The 20984-nt window shown below is 49.9% G+C and overlaps 1 protein-coding gene across 3 annotated transcripts in view; it reads left to right on the forward strand.

Moving 5' to 3' along the window:
• The window catches only part of SLC39A4 (solute carrier family 39 member 4), a 66521-nt gene that overhangs the window by 18088 nt on the left and 27449 nt on the right, over window positions 1-20984 (forward strand). Inside the window, exons 1-2 of one of the 3 annotated variants that reach the window (XM_053395094.1) lie at window positions 4728-5740; window positions 18915-19199. In XM_053395094.1, the coding sequence (XP_053251069.1) occupies window positions 5342-5740; window positions 18915-19199 (684 nt within the window). In that variant the 5' untranslated portion in view covers window positions 4728-5341. Of the gene's footprint in view, window positions 1-4727; window positions 5741-18914; window positions 19200-20984 lie in introns of those variants that run through there. The other 2 variants (XM_053395095.1, XM_053395096.1) reach the window with 2 other exon arrangements.

A 20984-nucleotide genomic window follows, 5' to 3' on the forward strand; every position in this document is an offset into this window, starting at 1 on the left:
GGCAGCCCTTGGCTATCTGCAATAAAACTGACTGAATGAATGAATGAATGCTGCCATGAGTCCCTTGGCTGAAAGGTGGAATATAAATGAAGTCAGTGTACTTGCCAAATCCTCATCTTTTAGAATCATAGAACTGTAATTTGGAAGGGACCATGACAAGGGTCATTTATTCCAATCCCCTGCAAAGCAGGAATCTTTTGCTCGACGTAGGGCTTGAACCCACAACCCTGAGATGAGATCAAGGGTCTGCTGCTCTACCAACTGAGCTATCCGGTAAACACAGAAAGCTGGATGTGTGCGGAGGAGGGAAACCAGGATGATGAAAGGTCTGGAATTGGAAACCAAGCCTTATGACAGGCATCCCCAACCTTTGGCCCTCCAGGTGTTTTGGGCTACAATTCCCATCATCCCTGACCACTGGTCCTGTTAGCTAAGGATCATGGGAGTTGTAGGCCATAAGGCAGGAGGTTGGGGGTGCCTGCCTTATGAGGAATGGTTGAAGGAACTGGGTATGTTTAGCCTGGAAAAGAAGAGGTTGAGAGGAGATGTTGTTGTTGTTGTTGTTGTTGTTTAGTCGCTTAGTCGTGTCTGACTTTTCGTGGACCAGAGCATGCCAGGCACTCACTCCTGTCTCCCACTGCCTCCCGCAGTTTGGTCAAACTCATGCTGGTAGCTTCAAGAACCCTGTCCAACCATCTCGTCCTCCGTCGTCCCCTTCTCCTTGTGCCCTCCATCTTTCCCAACATCAGGGTCTTTTCCAGGGAGTCTTCTCTTCTCATGAGGTGGCCAAAGTCTTGGAGCCTCAGCTTCAGGATCTGTCCTTCCAGTGAGCACTCAGGGCTGATTTCCTTCAGAATGGAGAGGTTTGATCTTCTTGCAGTCCATGGGACTCTCAAGTGTCTCCTCCAGCACCAGAATTCAAAAGCATCCATTCTTCGGTGATCAGCCTTCTTTATGGTCCAGCTCTCACTTCCATACATCACTACTGGGAAAACCATAGCTTGAACTATACAGACCTTTGTTGGCAAGGTGGTGTCTCTGCTTTTTAAGATGCTAGGAGAGCCAAATATCTCAAAAGGCTGCTGCATGGAGCAAGCCTGTTTTCCCTTGCTCCGGAGGGTAGAACTCAAACCAGTGGCTTCAAGTTACAAGAAAGGAGATAACTTTCTGACTGTAGGAGCTGTTCGACAGTGGAACGGACATCCTGAGAAGGCGATGGACTCTCCTTCCCTGGGGGTTTTTAAGCAGAGGTTGGATGGCCATCTGTCATGGCTGCTTTAGCTGAGATCCCTGCATTGCAGGGGGTTGGACTAGATGACCCTCAGGGTCCCTTCCAACTCTACAATCTGTGATTCTAAATGAATGAATAAACAAGCCCAGTCACATTTACAAGGAAGCTGAGAAAATAACTGTAGGGTTGGGAGGGACTGAGAAATCTCAGGAGCATGACTTAGGCCATCCAGCAAGTTCCTGGAAGAAGTGAAACCTGAACTCGTGTCTTCCTAGTCTGCTCAACCGCTACACCATGCTGACTCATTCAGTTCTTGGCTTGGAAAAGATTTTAGCTTCAAGCCTTTATCAAACAAGAAAATAGACGTTGAAACATAAACAGAAAGCGGAGGTGCATGGGAAATCGTTTCTCTCTCACACACAGGGGGTGGAGTGGAACCAGTAAAACAATTGCTACAGGTGATTCTATATATATATATATAGTAATGCCCAGGAAGATTTTGCAAAATTGTTGAATTTCCCTGAAGTTCTGCATACTCAAGTTCCGATCCATTGACTCACAAGACCCCAAAGAGTTGGAAGGGACCAGCAAGGGGTATCTAGTCCAACCTCCCTGCAATGAAGGAATCACCGCTAAAGAACCCCGGACAGATGGCCGCCCAGCCTCTGTTTAAAAATCTCCAAGGAAGGATAGTCCACCATCTTCTAATGGAGCCAGCTGCAATGTCTGACAGCCCTTGCCGTTGGAAAGTTCTTCCTGCTATAGTCGGAATCTACTTCCTTGTCATTTAAATCCATTGGAACAACTTTCAGTCCCGGGCCCTAAGGAAGTTAGATTATCCTCCACCAGAGCCAGGGCCTTCTCAGTGATGGCTCCGACCTGGTGGAATGCTCTGTCCCATGAAACTAGGGCCCTGCAGGATTTAACTACCTTCCGCATGGCCTGTAAGACAGAGCTATTCTGCCTGGTTTCAATTTGAACTTAGTCTGATCTTTTATTCCCCTTCCTTTCCTCCCTCTCCCCTTTTTATGAAGATTACCCGCTCTGGGATCCCACAGCTAATTCTCCCATGGTCTCCTCGCTGGCCCAAATAGGACTAATTTAGCCAGCTAGCCCTGGTGGTCATCTAATGTTTATTGGATGGATTTCCCCCCTAAATTGATTTTTTAATTCTGAATTTATTGTTATTCACGTTTTATACTGTATTTTATGTTGTTTTTGTTGCATCAATTAAGTGTTTTGAATTTGTTGTTAGCCGCCCCAAGTCCGGTTTTCTGAACCAGGAAGGGTGGGGTATAAATAATTTTTTTTAAAAAAATTATTATTATTATTATTATTATTATTATTGCCCTTCAGATATTTGAACATGTCTATCATACCACCTTCTTGAAGACTTCTGCTGCACTCAGAAGCTTGCCACGTTTTGTTGACTTTCTGGCAAGCCCTAATGAAGGTTTTACTTTTTGAGATTCCCCTCCCCAGCCCTGCAAACCAGCTCAGCTACTCTTGCTTTTTAAGAAAAAATGCTATAATTATCCCTATTCAGTGCTACCACTTGCGCAATGGATCAGAACAATAGGGTCTTTTTTATATATATAAAAGAAATCACACTACCTGTGCTAATTGGCTTTCCAATGCCAGGATGTCTGCGTAACCAACAACTAATGTTTTGTGTATTGCCCCTGTTGCTTACGCAACTAACTCTATCTCTGCTCTTATCTGCTTTTCATTCCCTCTGACCTGCCTGCTCGCAATGCCCTCTTCCCAAAGCGAATATATCTGAAACTCAGGATAACACTTCAAGCATCAGTCCAGGAAAGCTTATGCTGTGATAAAACGCATGAGTCTTTAAGGTGAAATAGGAGTCTGTGTTGATATCCCCGGAGAGGGAGGCAGGTGAAGACACACACCTGTGATTTCTGCCAGGTAAATCCCTGGGCCAGTCGCTGCCTCTCAGGCTAGCATACCACACAGGGTTGTTGTGAGAAGCAGGAGAACAACATAAAGTCCACGACAACCCTGTGAGGTAGGCTAACCTGAGAGGCAGCGACTGGCCTGAGGTCACCCAGTGAGCTTCATGATCAAGTGGGGATTCGAACCCCAGTCTCTCCGGGGTCCTAATCCAGCATTCTAACCACTAGGCAGCACTGACTCTCTCACACCCTACCTATTGCTTCTGTGCTGCCTGTCTGGATACTTCAGCCGGAGGGACATGCCCTGGGTGACCAAGGAATGTGCTGTTTATGCTCCTGAAAGTCAAGGAAATTGGCCCTTGACATTCCTGGGTCCTCTTTAGGACCGCAAAACAGGGGTGTGGCGAAAGAGCAAGGAGATGCGTCAGCATGGCTGAGTTTCATTCCCAGCATCTGGAAAGAGGGTTGTGGCCTCTAGGGGTTAGAGCAAGCTAGGCGGAGCAGGAATGCCGGGCGCTCAGTCCCCGAGGGCTTGGAGGAAGAACAAAGCTGGAATGATGGGAGAGGGAGAGGCAGATTGGCAGGTGCATAACTGTTCCTCGTAATGCCATAACCAGACATAATTTCTTATTTCTAAAGCACCAGCTGTTTGGCTGCTTTTAATAGTGGGTTCCCAAGGCAGGAGAGGGACCCCAAGGGCACTTGTGGAATCCTGCTGGGTGCCCACTTCTTCAAAGTCACCCTTTGCTCCTAGTTTAGGCGCTGTCTCCTGCTCAGTGCCTTGAGGCAGGGAACCAGGCAGAGGGCCTTCTCGGTGGTGGCGCCTGCCCTGTGGAACGCCCTCCCACCAGATGTCAAAGAGAACAACAACTACCAGACTTTTAGAAGACATCTGAAGGCAGCCCTGTTTAGGGAAGCTTTTAATGTCTGATGCATTACTGTATTTTAATGTTTTGTTGGAAGCCGCCCAGAGTGGCTGGGGAAACCCAGCCAGATGGACGGGGTATAAATAATAAATTATTATTGTTGTTATTATTTCCTGAGCAATGTCTCAATCTCTCCCTTTTTGGCAGCCCCTGCAGATGAGAAACCTACACCACCTGAAATGTTGCGTTTGAGGTTTAAACAATTACCCTTTTAAAATTTCCCGTATGACGTTGCACCTTCTCGTATTGGAAAAAAAAATCTGGCACTGAGCCAATACCCTATGAGCATGTGCAAAGCACTCCCTACCCCGATTGCGTGTCTGTGTGTTTTTAAAGGATCTAAAGGCAAACTAACTCAGTTCATGTGCTGAGTGTCTTCTTCTGGTGAGGATATTTTCCCTCTCTCTTAGCACAACAAACAACAGTTTTGTGATGCCTTAAAGGCACTCTGGTTGTGGCATAAGCTTTTGTGGGCTCACGAAAGCTGATACTGTACAGTGGTACCTCCGGTTAAGAACTTAATTCGTTCCGGAGGTCCGTTCTTAACCTGAAACTGTTCTTAACCTGAGGCCGCCTGCTTCTGTTCTCATCCTGAAGCAAAGTTCTTAACCTGAGGTACTATTTCTGGGGTAGTGGCGTCTGTAACCTGAAGCGTCTGTAACCCGAGGAACCACTGTAATGAATTTGTCAGTCCTTAAGGTGCCACAAAACTCTGTTTTCATTATGTGCTGTGGAATACTAATCCTCCGGAAAGCTTTTAATGTTTACAGAAAGCCCAACAAAAACACACATCCACACACAAACCAAACACTCACACCCCCCAAAAAGAAAAAGAAAATCACACACTTTAGATGTCCCTCTGTCCTGGAACCCAGCCAGGAGCCTTTCAAACTGTTTGACACACACAAAAAATGACTCATTCTGGGCTGAAAGGGGATCTTCTGAGCGCCAGTTGTGAAAAGACCCACCAAACGCCTTCGCTCCCTCCTTCCTCATCCTCACGCTTGTGGCCTGGATGAGGTAACAGCGGAGGATCCCTTCCACCCCAAAGGGGGACGTTGGGTGGGTGAGCTCATGAGGACGGTTGGGCAAGAAGCTGGAGGCTGAAGCTGGCTCATTTCCTCCCTGGCTGGAGCCTTGGCTGCTCGTCTCTTTTCCTGGTGACCCAGGAGCTCGGATTAGCCAGGGTCTGCCGCCTCTGCCTCTCTGCTTGCCAAGACCTGCCCCTCTATCAAGGTGAGGGATCTGCGTAGCTGGACAGGTTCTGTGGAATGGTTAACCTGAGGCAATCTCACCCTGAGCCAATCATCGCAAGCGGCGGAGCGGGGCAGCCGAGAGTCTACAGCACCTGGGCACCTGCCCCAAAGCCTGTCTTGGAGAAGCAGCCAGCCAGCAGCAGGCACACCTGCCAGTCTCCAGAAGACAGCCTTGCCAACCCAGCCATGACACCTCTCCCCTGGACGGCCTCCGTCGTCGTCGTCCTGCTCTGTCTGCCAGGGATGGCGATGCCAGGGCCCAGCACGGAGGATGCCAGCCTGGACCCGGCCCTGGTGGAGCTGCGGACTCTCCTGGCGTCGGGCGAGGAAGGCGCTCTGCCCCAGGGCACCCTGGAGTCCCTGTTAAATATTGCGGTGGGTCGTGTGCAGTGCCCGGCAGTGCCGTGTGAAAAGGTAAAGAGGATGGCGGCAGGTGTGCAGTCTTCTCCCGCTCGCCTGGGTCAAACTCCAGCCGGGGTTCAAAGGTCCGAAGGATGAGGCAGGCAGCCTGGACGGGATGCCGCCGGCCTCGCTCGCTTTGGGTGCAGAATGGGAGGAGGGGTGGGAAAAGGAGGCACCCAGGGAGAAATCCCGTTCCTATTAGCCACATGGAAAACCCCTTTCTCTCTCCTGCTTTAACTGGTCTTTGCGGGGTGCTGGGTTCAATCTTACGGTTGTGATTGATTGATTGATTGATTGATTGATGCATTGCATTGCATTGCATTGCATTGCATTGCATTGCATTGCATTGCATTGCATTGCATTGCATTGCATTGATATCCCACCTTTTATCCCAGAAACTCAAAGCAGTGCATAGGGCTCCCTTCCCCTTCTCAACAGCCCTGTGAGGTAGCCAGGGCCAGATTTACGTTTGATGAGGCTCTAAGCTACTGAAGGTAATGGGGCCCTTTCTATGTCCAGCTGTCCTTTGTCAACAACAAACTGTTGCTGTTTTTTGTGTTGAATATATGTTATATGGTAATTGATGGACCTGATAGGTATCGTAAAGAAGAGTTTGGATTTGATATCCCGCCTTTCACTCCCCTTCAGGAGTCTCAAAGCGGCTAACAATCTCCTTTCCCTTCCTCCCCCACAACAAACACTCTGTGAGGTGAGTGGGGCTGAGAGACTTCAAAGAAGTGTGACTGGCCCAAGGTCACCCAGCAGCTGCATGTGGAGGAGTGGAGACACGAACCCGGTTCCCCAGGTTACGAGACTACCACTCTTAACCACTACACCACACTGGCTCTCATTTGCACATCACAAATAGGAGCCTACACAACACAAAACACTGTTGCTGTATGTAGGTTTTATTTTTATTTTTTTATCTTATATTTTGGAAATGTACATCCAGTTTTGTTTTTTATTTAAATTGTTTGGGGCCCTAAGCTATAGCTTGTTTAGCTTATACGTAAATCCGGCACTGGAGGTAGGTTAGGCTGAGAGAGGCAGCGACTGGCCTCCAAGGCCACCGTAATGAGCTCCCTGGCTCAGTGGGGATTCGAACCCCAGTCTCTCCCACATTTTAACCCCCTGCACAGCACTGGGACACTTCACAGTTGCAAGTTTCTCCAATTGTCTTTCCCTTCTGCCTCTGAACTGTGTTGGGGGGGGTGCATTTTGCCAGGAATGGCGAGACATGTAAAATGCCCGTGCGTGGACTTTTAAGGCGCCGCAGCAACACCTAGCATGTTATTTCACCTGCTGGCAAGACTCACTTTGAACCACTTAATAACAGGTTGCAGGACAATGGAGGTTTTTCTCCCCAGCTGTATCATGGATCTAGAGAGCCAAAGAAAACTTTCAGCTTTAAAACCAGTGGAAACCAGGCTGATGTGAACAGACATGGCTGCCAGCAGATCCACACCATATATTAAAGCGCACATGACTTGCTCCCTCCTCCAGGAATCCTGGGAACTATAGTTTTCTGCTACAGTTCCCAACACCCCAGTTCTCAGGGAACTTGGGGGGAAGCCATCCCCTTGAATTGCAGGGGATGAGGGCTGGCGATGATCCTTGGTGTGGCAGGAAGGGCATAGAATCCTAGAGCTGGATGGGGGTCCACCAGAGGCCATCTAGTCCAACCCCCTGCAATGAGGTTGTTTGACGCGGGGCCCATTCTCGCCTGCAAACTGTTGGCAGATAGGGAGAGTTGCCTTCCTACATCCCTGAGGAAGGAGAAGGGATCCCTTCAACTTTTCGCTGTGGGCTCCATGCAATGCAAAGCCATAGAACATGTCTTAAAAAGAGGGTAAAGGTGTAGTTATCTTCATCGTCTGTTTTCATAAGGTTATGTGTAAAGTGAGGGTGGGGGCATGGGGCTCTCTAATAAGAGCATAATCGCAGGGTGGTGCTCAGTCCAGATGGATTGCGACCAGAATCTGATTTTGGAGAAAGCTGGTCTAACAGAACAGCTGACAGCCCAGGCACAGGCGTGCTCTTAAATGAATGAAAGGGCTTTTTCCAAAAAAGAAGTAGTAAGAAATTGCAAACAGTATCAGCTGAAGGAACAGCAGGTGCTCCTGAACTCGGATCAATGGGTCGTAGAATTTTAGACTTAGAAGGGACCACAAGGGTCATCTAGTCCAACCCCCCGCAATGCAGGAAAACCATGGGGCAGATGAGGAGATTTCAGCAAAGGATGCAACGCCCAGCTGCCCGTGCCCAGACGCCTCTCCTCGGCAGCTGGTCAACTGAAGGACGTGTCTCACATTCCTGGAACAGTTTGCTAGGCAATATTTGTAAGAATTCTCAATGGTCCTCCAGCCTCACCTGGAATCCAGTCAGTTATTAACAGACTTCCAGACCACAGGCTGGCCCCATTCCTCCCAGTAGATTAGGAAATGGGTTGTCTGCTAGAGTTTCAGGCAGGGAACTCTTCCAGCCCTGTTGGGAGATGCAATCAGGGGTTGAACCCTCAGGCCTCCTGCCCCTTAGTCACAACCCTTCCTGGGTGAATCCCTGTTCTCCTGCCCTGGCACCAGATCATAGCTTTAGACAAAAAACAAGGTATTTTTAAAAAACAGATGTTTTGTTATTCGTGCTCACCCATTTTGCGCAGTGTCTCTGGGGAAAGCACCAAGCAAAGAACGAAATGCGAAAATGTTAAGAGCTCACCGGGGCCAACAGGAGCTGCCTTGGCGATGTCCGTGTCTCCTGGCTGGACCAAAGAATTTAGCCCAAAGTATCCTCATCATCATGGAATTGCAGAGTTGCAAAGCTGGAAGGGACTTCTGGCGATCATCTAGTCCAACCCCGCTGTGATGCAGGAATTGCAGTTGGAGAATCCATTTCCAGTCTCTGCTGGAAAAACCTCCAAGGAAGGCTACAGCTCACTGCCTTAATCAAACACCTTCTTTTATACTAAAATGCATTGGTTAACGATTGCAGTCAATCTCTTGGTTAACAGGATCTCGGCTGCAGCTACGGTTGCCAAAGTTTTCACTTCCACTGCTTCTGTGGGCTTTAAGAGTTTCACGTCAGGCTGAAGCGATGCAGAGGAAACACTGCACTGCATTTCCCCGCACTTAATTTCCCCACCAGTTAAAACATAATCTGCTACATTTCTGCCTGTACTGCAGCTATTAGCTCAGAGAACAAGAGCCCTGTCAGAATAACAGTTGGCAACCTCCGCTGGGGCAAGGTTCGGCCGCAAAGCTAATGGCCACATCCAGAGTTTGAAGAAGGGGGAGAGGCTACGTTGCAGATTTAAGCCAAGTAGGGCCCCCTTCCCCAAGGGCTGTGGGCAGCAAAGAGTTAATAGCCGATACGCAGATGGCAATAGAAGCTGGAGATTTCACAGGGTCAAAGGACTGTGCAGGGTCCTTTTATCTGGACAGATAAAAGAAAGTCCTTCTTGAGGCAACACAGAGTTAAACTGTGGAACTCCCTGCCACAAGAGGCAGTGATGGCTGTTAACTTGGATGGCTTTAAAAGAAGACTGGACAAATTCATGGAGGAAGAGAGGGCCATTGAGGACTACTAGCCAGAATGGCTAGGCTCTACTTGCACAGCTGGTGGCAGCAATGCTTGCAAATGCCAGTTGCTGGAAACTGCAGGAGCAGAGAGGGCTGTTGTGTTCGAATCCTGATTCTGGGTTTCCCACAGACATCTGGTTGGCCACTGTGAGTGTGATGGCCTGGGACTCGGGCTCAGACTCGGAGCCAGAGGAGTCTCAGTCCACACTGGATCCTTTGCCTCAGGCGGTAGCTGAACCAAGTCTGGGGCCTGATCCTGAAGAGCCCCAGTCTGCACAGGTTCCCCTGCAACAAGCACCAGGTGGGCCAAGTCAGGGCCCTGAGCCTGCCCTGGCTCCAGATGCGGGGATGACCTCGTTGCCTCTAGCTGGGCCATCACTTACAGCTGCTCCACTACCAGTTGGGTCAGGGGAGGCTGAGGGGGCCCCTGGGTCTAGTAACCCACCGACATCTCCAGAGCTGCAGAGACTGAGGTCTGAGAGAAGGAGAGACCTGAGTATTCACAGGAGGAGTGCTCGCCTTTGGCCGAAACAGGGAGGTGAGTCGCTGGGGGATCAGGACTGGCCCCGACAAAGATAAAAGGCTGTCGGACTCTGCCCCAGGTTGCGGGAGCAACATTGCTGTTTGCTAGAACCTGCCTGTGATCCTGTGCCTGACCTAGCTTGGTTTCCTGCCTTGGCCCTGTCAGACTGACTCCTCGTGAAACCCTTGGATTCGGGACTGGACCTGGACTGCGTTACTCGGGTTACCCCCGGGCCCAGCACAGTGAGCGCAGTGGATGAGCTTTCACCTGATCCAGCAGTCAGGCTCTCCCTAGCTCCTTCCATCTTCGAAGCTTTCACCCCATGATGTGGTCAGTGCAAAGGACTTCTGTTTCTTTTTCTGCTGGAGCCACTTTGCTGCATCATGTTCAACCTGCAAAAAAGGCTTGGCGGTTGTGTTTCACCTCAGACACCACCGCAGCCAGCAGAGTGGAGAAGTTGAGCTTCACCTTTTTTTGGCATGAACCAGCCTGCCCCCTGCCCAACCTGGCACCTTCCAGATGTTTAGCGCTACAACTCTCATCACCGACAGCCAGAACATGATGGAAGCAATAGTCCAAAACATCTGAGAGGCTGTTTAGCTTCTTAGAGATTCTTGCAGAGGAACTGACCCTGGGAACGTTAAAAAGGTAAAGAAGAAGAGTTTGGATTTGATATCCCGCTTTATCACTACCCTACGGAGTCTCAAAGCGGCTAACAATCTCCTTTCCCTTCCTCCCCCACAACAAACACTCTGTGAGGTGAGTGGGGCTGATAGACTTCAAAGAAGTGTGACTGGCCCAAGGTCACCCAGCAGCTGCATGTGGAGGAGCGGGGAATCGAACCCGGTTCACCAGATTACGAATCTACTGCTCTTAACCACTACATCACACTAAAGGTAAAAGGACCCCTGACCATTAGGTCCAGTTGTGGCCAACTCTGGGGTTGTGGCGCTCATCTTGCTTTATTGGCCGAGGGAGCCGGCGTCCAGCTTCCGGGTCATGTGGCCAGCAGGACTAAGCCGCTTCTGGCGAAACAGAGCAGCGCACGGAAACGCCGTTTCCCTTCCCGCCAGAGCGGGACCTATTTATCTACTTGCACTGGCGTGCTCTTGAACTGCTAGGTTGGCAGGAGCAGGGACCGAGTAACAGGAGCTCACCCCGTCGTGGGGATTCGAACCGCTGACCTTCTGATCAGCAAGTCCTAGGCTCTGTGGTTTAACCCACAGCACCACCAGCATCCCTCTGGGAAGGTTAAGCCTAGAGAAAAGTAGGGACTAGGAAAGCATGGATTTCCTCCATGTTCTCCTCCCAGATATCTCTGGAATGTAAGTTAGACTTTGGGCCCAGCTACTATCCTGGACAAGCACATCTCTGATCATGCGCAAAGTCCATTTCCTTGAATGGCCACAGATTGTTCCTATCAATGAGTTGAAGTAAACGGCATTAGCCCATCAAAAGTGACAGCTTCCAAGCAGAAAGGAGACCCAAGACTGTTTCTTAAGAAACCAACCACCATTGCATTGCTTGACCTCAGAATGACCAAGTCCGAACCCCCAGGATCCAGATTTTCACAGAGCCAGCCTTTGAAAACAGGGAAGCGGAGATAATAGAATAATTGAATTGTACAGTTGGGAACCTGCGGGTCTAGCCCTACCCACTTCAATGCAGGGATCTCAACTAAAGCATCCACGATAGATGGCTTTCCAACCTTCAATGAAGGTGAGTCCACCACCTTCTGGTGGACTCCGTAGCATTCTACTATTGAACAGCTCTTACCGTCAGAAAGCTCTTCCTAATGTTTAGTTAATCTCATTTTTTGCCATTTGAATCTGTTGGTTCAGATCCTGCCCTCAAAGAGAACAAGCTTGCTCCATCTCTCATGTGGCAGACCTTCAGATATTTGATGATGGCTATTGTATCCCCTCTCAGTCAGGATTCTTTTGGGGGACAGGACTTGTGTTAGGGGGCAGAACCGATGTGGTTGGGCAGTTAGTTGAGTATTCCTATTGTTTTACTTGATCTGGGGAGGGGGGCTGCTGCCTCTCCCTGACCCCCCCTTGGCTACACCTATGGCTTGCACATAACGTTTGGTTGCATCCTGCCCTCAATGACCAGCTCTGTCTTCTTCCCACTTCTGTTCCCACCCCAAGCCTCCATTCACCAGAAATTCTTCACCTGTTAGAAGCAAATGCAAAAACCCGTGTGGCCCCCTCAGGTAAACCCCAGAGGCTGTGTGAAAATTCCTTTATGATGATGATTAGTTTAGGAACAGGATCAAGGAGGAGGAGGCAACTGTTTAGGGCGGTGCCCATTTTTAAAAGGCATTTATTTTGCATCTCCTGCGCATCAAAAGGATTCAAATGCCCTGGCCCTTCCTTTCCCGTTTGATCTGTTCCTTTGCAAAAGAAGGATGAAAGGGCCTCAGCTGTTTGGGTTGTCTTAGTTACCCTCCAGGAGGCTCAGCTGGAGCCAGAGCCCAGCAACCTTCTGTTGCAAAGAAGGCACCCTCCACAAATCCAGAGGGGAGTCCCTAAGGCGGTTGGATGGTGCCTTGAATGCCTCCGTCCGCCAACTCTTGCACCCAAGCTGGTCTCAAATGTCTTGTTCCGCTTTCCTTTGGATCAGCAAAGCTAGGGAGGGGCATGTCTTGTCACCTGGGCAGCCCAGGACTTCCAGACACACTGCCCAGGCTTAGATGCCAGGGAGGTCACACCCCCGGAGGCACACTCCATTGTCTCTTGAGACAGACAGGTGCCAGCAACAACCCCACCTTTGGGCACAAGACAGAAGTACTGTTTTGGGGGGATGGGGTGGGCGGGTGTGGAGGACTCCCTGGTCCTGAATGGGGTAACTGTGCCCCTGAAGGAGCAGGTGCGCAGCCTGGGAGTCATTTTGGACTCACAGCTGTCCATGGAGGCGCAGGTCAGTTCTGTGTCCAGGGTAGCTGTCTACCAGCTCCATCTGGTACACAGGGTGAGACCCTCCCTGCCAGCGTACTGTCTCGCCAGAGTGGTGCATGCTCTAGTTATCCCTCGCTTGGACTACTGCAATGCGCTCTACATGGGGCTACCTTTGAAGGTGACCCGGAAACTATAACTAATCCAGAATGTGGCAGCTAGACTGGTGACTGGGAGTGGCCGCCGAGATCACATAACACCGGTCTTGAAAGACCTACATTGGCTCCCAAGACGTTTCTGAGCACAATTCAAAGTGTTGGTGCCAGTGGCGTAGCGTGGGTTGTCAGCACCCGGGGCAAGGCAAGTAATTTGCGCCCCCTAACCCGTGGATTTGCGCCCCCTAACCCTAACCCCCAGATGTTGCGCCCGGTGCGGCCGCCCCCCCTGCACCCCCCACGCTACGCCACTGCTCTGCCCCACCAGGAAACTATTAATAAAGCAGTAACTTTTAAAAAGTGTTTAGTACTCTGACTAAGAGGAGCTTGGTACGTTCTAAGCTTAGCAATACGCACCTTCTCCACAGCTGTAAAACTTATCTTCAAAGGGGGTGTCTGTGTACGCTAGTAGCAAGCGGATGCTGTGGGCAAGCTGAAAGAAAGGAAAGAACAATAAAAAGGTATCGCAGCAGCAGTCAGCATCTAAGATGGAGGAGGAGAGGGCAGAGGGTGAAGAAAGAGCTGTGTGTGAAGGAGGGGGGCTTTCCTCATCCTCTGGGCCCCCTGGAAAACTCAACAAACCTGCTGTACCTGGAAATGGGAATGGGGAATGCAGCTGAAGGGGACACAACTGTGGGCACCCCAGCAAGTACCATCTGCCTTAGGCCTAACCATAAAAAGCAAGTCCAGAGGGAGACTTGAAGTCCGCAGCTTCCAGGAACTCTTCTCCTGGTGAGGCATTTCGGGGTGAACTGAGAGTTTGACCCCGAGTGAGAACCGAGAGGCTGTGTCAGAAGGGAAATGAATGTAATTTGTACTAGTGGACCCCTAGATGCCTGTGGGAAACCCGCAAGCGGGATGTGAGCCCCAGGGCCCTCTCCACCACCCGCCCACTCGTGATTTTCTGCAACTGTTATTCAGCAGCATTCCTCCCTCCAGCTGTGGAGGCAGAGCGCAGCCATGGTGGCTAATCGCCATCGCCAGCCTCCCACCTTCCACGTGCACAGAGCGGTAGAGTCCTAACAGCAAAACACGCAGGCTAGGTAGGCGTGGACGAAGCAGAGCTCGGCAGGTGGGAACCGCTCGTCCAACGATCCTCCGCCGCGGGCGCCCCGTCGAGCTCCGCTCGCGCGAAAAACGAGGCGAGGCGAAGGCCCGTGGGGGGGGGGTGCACCTCAAACCGTCTCGCAGGACCTGCCGGCCTTTTGCAGGAGGCAGCAGACACGTGGAGCAGCCAGACAAAAGGCCTCCGCCGAGCTCCGGCCGCCTTGCCCCGTCCGCTGCCCCGGAAGATCAGCTGGGGACCTCCAGGGCAGCCCCTCGACGGCAGCGCAGCTTCCCAAGGCCCGGGGGCTGGTGGGGGCGGGACGGTCTCTCGAGCTCCTCTGGGGAACTTCTCCCTTCTCGCCTTAGAAGCCGCTGCTGCAGCGGCTGCTCCTCCTGCGAGCAGTGAGTGGAGCGCAGCCGCAGCGGCGGCGGCGGGGGGTGGGGTGGGCGCGCGCTAGGGCGCAAGGCTGGCGGTGGTGGCGGGGAGCCCGGCGGAGGAAGGAACTTGTCCCTTCCCTCTGGACTCGCGCCCCCCCCAGATGTTGCGCCCGGTGCGGCCGGCACCCCTGGCACCCCCCACGCTACGCCACTGGTTGGTGCTGACCTTTAAAGCCCTAAACAGCCTCGGTCCCGTATACCTGAGGGAGCGTCTCCGCCCCCATCATTCTGCCCAGACACTGAGGTCCAGCTCCGAGGGCCTTCTGGCGGTTCCCTCACTGCAAGAAGCAAAGCTACAGGGAACCAGGCAGAGGGCCTTCTCAGTGGTGGCACCCACCCTATGGAACGCCCTCCCACCAGATGTCAAAGAGAAAAACTACCAGACATTTAGAAGACATCTGAAGACAGCCCTGTTTAGGGAAGTTTTTAATGTGTGACATTCTAATATATTTTTGATCTTTGTTGGAAGCCACCCAGAGTGGCTGGGGAAACCCAGCCAGATGGGCGGGGTACAAATAATAAATTGTTGTTGTTACAATATCCTCCCCCTTCCCATTCACCCTCACAACAACCCTGTGAAGCACATTAAGTCCTACGCTCTAATCACTCTGCCGCGCTGTCTCTATCCTGTTCCTCCTCATCAAATGGACTAAATGGGCAGCTGGCCTGATCCTGCAGGCTCTTCTCCTCTGTCACCAGTGGCTCAGCTAGCCGCTCCTACATCCGGAGCGGCAAGGCGGTGCGATCCGCCCGGGGGGGGTTGTCACCCCCCCTCTGGGATGGCACCTGGGGCGGACCGTCTCCACTGCACCCCCCCTCCCTACGCCCTTGTCGGTCACCTCCGCATCTTATTTCCAGATGCAGACATACTGCTAGGATGGACCATGCTAACCTCCAGACATCCCTCCCAGCAGAGCCATATTTTTTTGCAGATTCCCCTTTTAATTCCTATTCTGCTGGGCGCAGGCTGTGGGGAGACTCATTGAAGAACTATGTGTTTCTGTTTGCTTGGCGAACATCAGCAGAACGTGCAGGATGAGGCCACTGGCCCATCTAGTGCAACATCCTGTTCTCCCAGGGGCCAAGCAGATGCCTGTGGGACACCAGTAAGCAGGATCTTTAAAAAAAATAATTAACAATTTCAACATAACAATATATCAAAACATATCGTATTCATTATTTCCTCCCCTTTTTTCCCATTCCCCATCAAACCCCACCGAGACATTCCTCAACTCCTCTCTCTGATTTCTCAACCCATGTCGCTCTCTGCATATTATAAAATTATTTCCATCCTTATATTATCTATCTACCATGTTACCAAGCACTAAATTTGTGTATGTTTACTCAAAACCTGCCAAGGAGTCCAATTCATTTTGTTGTCTTTTTAAATACTTTGTAAAAAGTTCCCATTCTTCCTTGAAGTCACAGTTGTCCTCATCTCGCAGTTTGTACGTCAGTTTAGCCAATTCTGCATAGCTCATCAACTTCTCTTGCTGCTGTTCCTTTGTCGGGGTTTCTTCATTCTTCCATCCTTGTGCTATCAAGACTCTTGCCGCTGTTGTGGCATACATGAATAAATTATTTGTTTTCCTTGACAGGTCTTGTCCTAAAATCCCTAACAAAAATGCCATAGATAGGTCTTCTCTCCCGTGAATTTGTCTACCCCTCTTTTTAAGCCCTCCCAAGTTGTCAACCATCGCTGCCTCCTGTGGCAGAGAGTTCCACAGTTCAACCCCGCACTGTGCAAAGAGGTATTTTTTCCTGCTGCCTCGTATTTCACAGAGCAGAGGAGACATGCCGGCACCCAGACGTAAGTTGAACGTGTGCCAGGTTGCGAGAGACACAGAGAGAATGACTCTTTGTACTCTCTGCCAGCGTCACGCTCGGGAGTACACAGGCGAGAATGTCAGGCTCCAGGTGTGATCATGCACACCTTCCCCTGGGGTGCCATTCACTTTGGCACAAATCGAGGCATGCTTGCCTTAGGGAGGAAGGCATTTCATTCCTGGAACAATAGAGCTATAGCAGTTTCGGCCGGCGCAGCGATACTGCAGCGAGGCGGGTAGCAGAAAACCTGCACAGGTCGAATTTATTTGGAACATAGCTACATTCCACCTCTTTCAAGAATAAATCCTCAATGGGTAATAATCAAAAGCAACAAGATCCCCCTAGGGCAGGCATCCCAAACCTTCGGCCCTCCAGATGTTTTGGACTACAATTCCCATCATCCTTGACCACTGGTCCTGTTAGCTAGGGATCATGGGAGTTGTAGGCCAAAACATCTGGAGTGCCGAAGGTCGGGGATGCCTGCCTTAGGATTGCCATCTGACCAGGTTTGGCCTGCTCCTATGCCATTCACGGCCAGCTGACCTGTAGAAATTAGCAAGGCAACCTCTTTGCCGTGTCAAGAGTGACTGAATTCCTGCATTCCTGCACTCACCTGACTTATTCAATCAGGGGGGGGAAATGGATCCCGTTCGCAACCAGAGGTACCACTGTACTCTGATTCATGGACCATTCGCAGGCTGGATTTAGAAGGCAATTGGGCCAGATCCAGCGCCCGGGTCTTAGTTTGCCTACCCATGGTCTGGACTAAGGATTCTGAGCTCCTGTGTTCTGATCTGATATGTCCAATCGCAGAACATTTCAGGATTTGGGCCTCTGCCATTGGCCCTTGAACTCGTGATTCGCAGCTTGGAAGTTTCGATAGCCAATCACATTGGGAGTGGGAGTGGCCCAGGCTTTCAGAAATGTATATAAGCAGTTGTTTTGCCCCTGTTTCCCAGTTACGTAGTTCAATAAAGGTTCTTGCTGTTACTGCTGTGCCCTGCCTTGTGGGAACCCACCTACACTTCACTGGCATCTGGGATCAGAGTTTTCTGGGTCTGGATTTTTCTTGTCCTAAATTAAAAAGGTATAGTTCAAGCTCTGGTTTTCCCAGTAGTGATGTATGGAAGTGAGAGCTGGACCATAAAGAAGGCTGATCGCCGAAGAATGGATGCTTTTGAATTCTGGTGCTGGAGGAGACTCTTGAGAGTCCCATGGACTGCAAGAAGATCCAACCTCTCCATTCTGAAGGAAATCAGCCCTGAGTGCTCACTGGAAGGACAGATCCTGAAGCTGAGGCTCCAAGACTTTGGCTACCTCATGAGAAGAGAAGACTCCCTGGAAAAGACCCTGATGTTGGGAAAGATGGAGGGCACAAGGAGAAGGGGATGACGGAGGATGAGATGGTTGGACAGTGTTCTCGAAGCTACTAGCATGAGTTTGACCAAACTGCAGGAGGGAGTGGAACACAGGAGGGCCTGGCGTGCTCTGGTCCAGGGGGCCACGAAGAGGCGGACATGACTAAACGACTAAACAACAGCAACAAATTAAAAAGAGGAAAGGGGGTGCCTCTGCCTCTAATAATAATAATAATAATAATAATAATTTATTTATACCCCGCCCATCTGGCTGGGTTTCATGTCATCTGGCCCCAACCAGACCTGACAGAATAGCTTCAAACAACTGGCGACTTCCTAAACTACCTATCCAGGCTTTGCAAACAGCTCAGCAATCCTTTATCAGCACCAGGGCAAAAGGCAAGGACTCCATGGTTTGTCTTAGCCCTTGCTATCCAGACCCATCTAGTTGCATTCTGAGCAGCCTAGTCAGAGCTGGGTTCAAATCCCACGTGAGTCATTCACCTCTTATCTTCTGCTGATAACACCCGAGAAGTTCACTTTTATTAATGTTCTCTCCCCTGCATCTCGGAGGCCCTGATCCAGCTGATAGCTGCAGGAAACAGAACGCTAGGTGCAATGGATCTTTGGCCTGATCCAGCCTTCCCCAACCAGGTGCCCTCCAGAAGTTTCAGAGGAGCCACAAAGCTTCGAGGCCGCTTTACTTTCAAAAAGTCCTTTTATTTTCATGTCAGCGTGTGCAAGTTTCGGAGCTACACAGCACTCTGCGTCAGATGTCGTTTATTTATTATTAAATGTATCCACCCATCAACAGAATCATTTGGGCAGCTTGCAAAGGAAAAATGAACAAACACCATAGGGTTTATTTTTTAAAAAGACAATAATGAAAACCAAATCTCCAAATGAATCTGAACTTCAATGTCTAAAATCCCTGGTAGAGGACAAGGATCCTGAGATCATGTTAAGGGTAGCCAAATTCTGTGCGATTGCCAGAAAACTTAGGGAACAAGCTATGCTATCATCATGATTAAGGTTTTAAATGATAATTTTAGGTTATATGTTAGTGACTAAGTTTTAATTTATATGTTTTTAACTGTTGCTATATCTGTATTGTCCCGGTTATACCTAATTGCAAATTCAAATGTATCCCTATCGTGTTTTATGAATTCCTTGATATTGTAAGTGGGCTGGAACTAGTCTGGGACCGAAATAGTAAAAATTCAAATAATGAAAACCATAAAAATCTGTGCAAAAATAACAAACTGTCCCCCTCCTCTCTCTCTCTCTCTCTCTTTCCCCCTTCCAGTGTCTCTCTGCTTCGGATATTTTTACACTCACAAAGAGAAAAACTCCCAGTGATGCCAACCTCACATCCTCAGAGCTGTTGCCGTTCTCCGCTGGCCTGGTCTACTACCTCACTGACCCCATGGCAGCTTGCCGGGCAGTGGCGGACGGAGACTGGGTGGTCAAGGTCCGCACTTTGCAGAGCGAATTCGTAGAGGGGAATCCTCCCGCTGGGCCTGATCGAGAGAAGGTGGCCGAGCTGATGGGGGCCGTTCAGAGAAACATCCAGGAGAATGAAAGAAATGAGGTAAGAGAGGTGACGCCTGGGAAAGGATCTGCTGGCAGGATTTACTCCCATCCCAATTCTGGATTAAGAACAGAAGGAGGAGCCTTCTGGAATAATAATAATAGTAATAGCAATAATAAATTTTGTTTATACCCCGTCCTCCCCGGCCAGTGCCAGGCTCAGGGCGGCTAACACCAATAAAATCACAGTAAAAACATGATCACTGCAGATGGTGACAGCAGTCACGAAATTAAAAGATGCCTGCTTCTTGGGAGAAAAGCAATGACAAACCTAGACCGCATCTTAAAAAGCAGAGACATCACCTGGCCAACAAAGGTCCGTATAATTCAACTATTATTTTCCCAGTAGTGATGTATGGAAGTGAGAGCTGGACCATAAAGAAGACTGATCACCGAAGAATGGATGCTTTTGAATTCTGGTGCTGGAGGAGACTCTTGAGAGTCCCATGGACTGCAAGAAGATCAAACCTCTCCATTCTGAAGGAAATCAGCCCTGAGTGCTCACTGGAGGGACAGATCCTGAAGCTGAGGTTCCAAGACTTTGGCTACCTCATGAGAAGAGAAGACTCCCTGGAAAAGACCCTGATGTTGGGAAAGATGGAGGGCACAAGGAGAAGGGGACGACAGAGGACGAGACGGTTGGACAGTGTTCTCAAAGCTACCAGCATGAGTTTGACCAAACTGCGGGAGGCAGTGGAAGACAGGAGGCCCTGGCATGCTCTGGTCCAGGGGGTCACGAAGAGTCAGACACGACTAAACAACAAAAACAACAAAAACAACAAAAACATAATAGGGGGGAAATAGAGGGGGGAGGAAAGGGGGGGAAATTTAAAACACAGGTCAAAATGCAATTTAAAATGCAGCCTCTTTTTAAAGTAGCTGAAAAATCCAACATCAGCGTGTCCAGCCCAGCCTCCTGTTCTCACAGTGGCCAACCAGATCACCCGATGGGAAACCAGCAAGCAGAATTCGAACACTAGGGCAACTCTCCCCTCCTGGGGTTTCCAGAAACTGGGATTCAGGAGCATTGCTGCCTCTCAACTGTGGAGCCATTGATAGCCCTCCTCCTCCATGAATTTTTCTGACCCTCTTTTAAAACCATCTAGATTGGTGGACATCCCTGCCTACTGTGGCAGGGAGTTCCACAGGTTAACTGGGTGCAGTGGGACAAAGGCCTTCCTTTCGTCTGCCCTGAATCGGACAATATTCCATTTCATGGGGTGTCCGTGAGTTCTAGGGTTGTGATACAGAGCAAAACATTTCTCTGTACACTGTAAAATTTTAATAAGTTTATCATTCATGTGTAGCTTAATGTACAGACCAGTCTTCCCCACGTTGTTGAGTTTCAGGTGTTTTGGATTACAACTCTCACCTGGCCAGGTCAAATGTTTTTGAGAGATGCTGCCAAGACGAATTTCCTGATAAATGGTGATGCCTGTTAAAGGAAAACCGTAATTAAAATGCTAGCATTCTCCTTGCCCTGCCATTACCTCCTTGCCTCCTGTGCTTGTGAGAGCTGCACAGTGGCATAGAAATTAGACAGCGAAAGCTTTTCCTGATGGGGTAAAGTTTTACCTGTTGGATATCTGTCTGTCACACTATAATTAAGGAGGGGAGAGCTGGCAACTCTGATCTTCTCTACTGTTAATCACCTAGCCTTTGTTAGCAAGGTAGGGGAAGAAGACCGAACTTGATAAAGTTCTAGGTGGGAGCAGTTAAAAGCTAGTTAAATACGACAAGGCCAACTTTCTAGTCCTCATTGCTAAGACAGAAAAGCCTCAAGACA

This window comes from Podarcis raffonei, chromosome 7, assembly GCF_027172205.1.
Source record: "Podarcis raffonei isolate rPodRaf1 chromosome 7, rPodRaf1.pri, whole genome shotgun sequence".
In the NCBI taxonomy this organism is placed as follows: domain Eukaryota; kingdom Metazoa; phylum Chordata; class Lepidosauria; order Squamata; family Lacertidae; genus Podarcis; species Podarcis raffonei.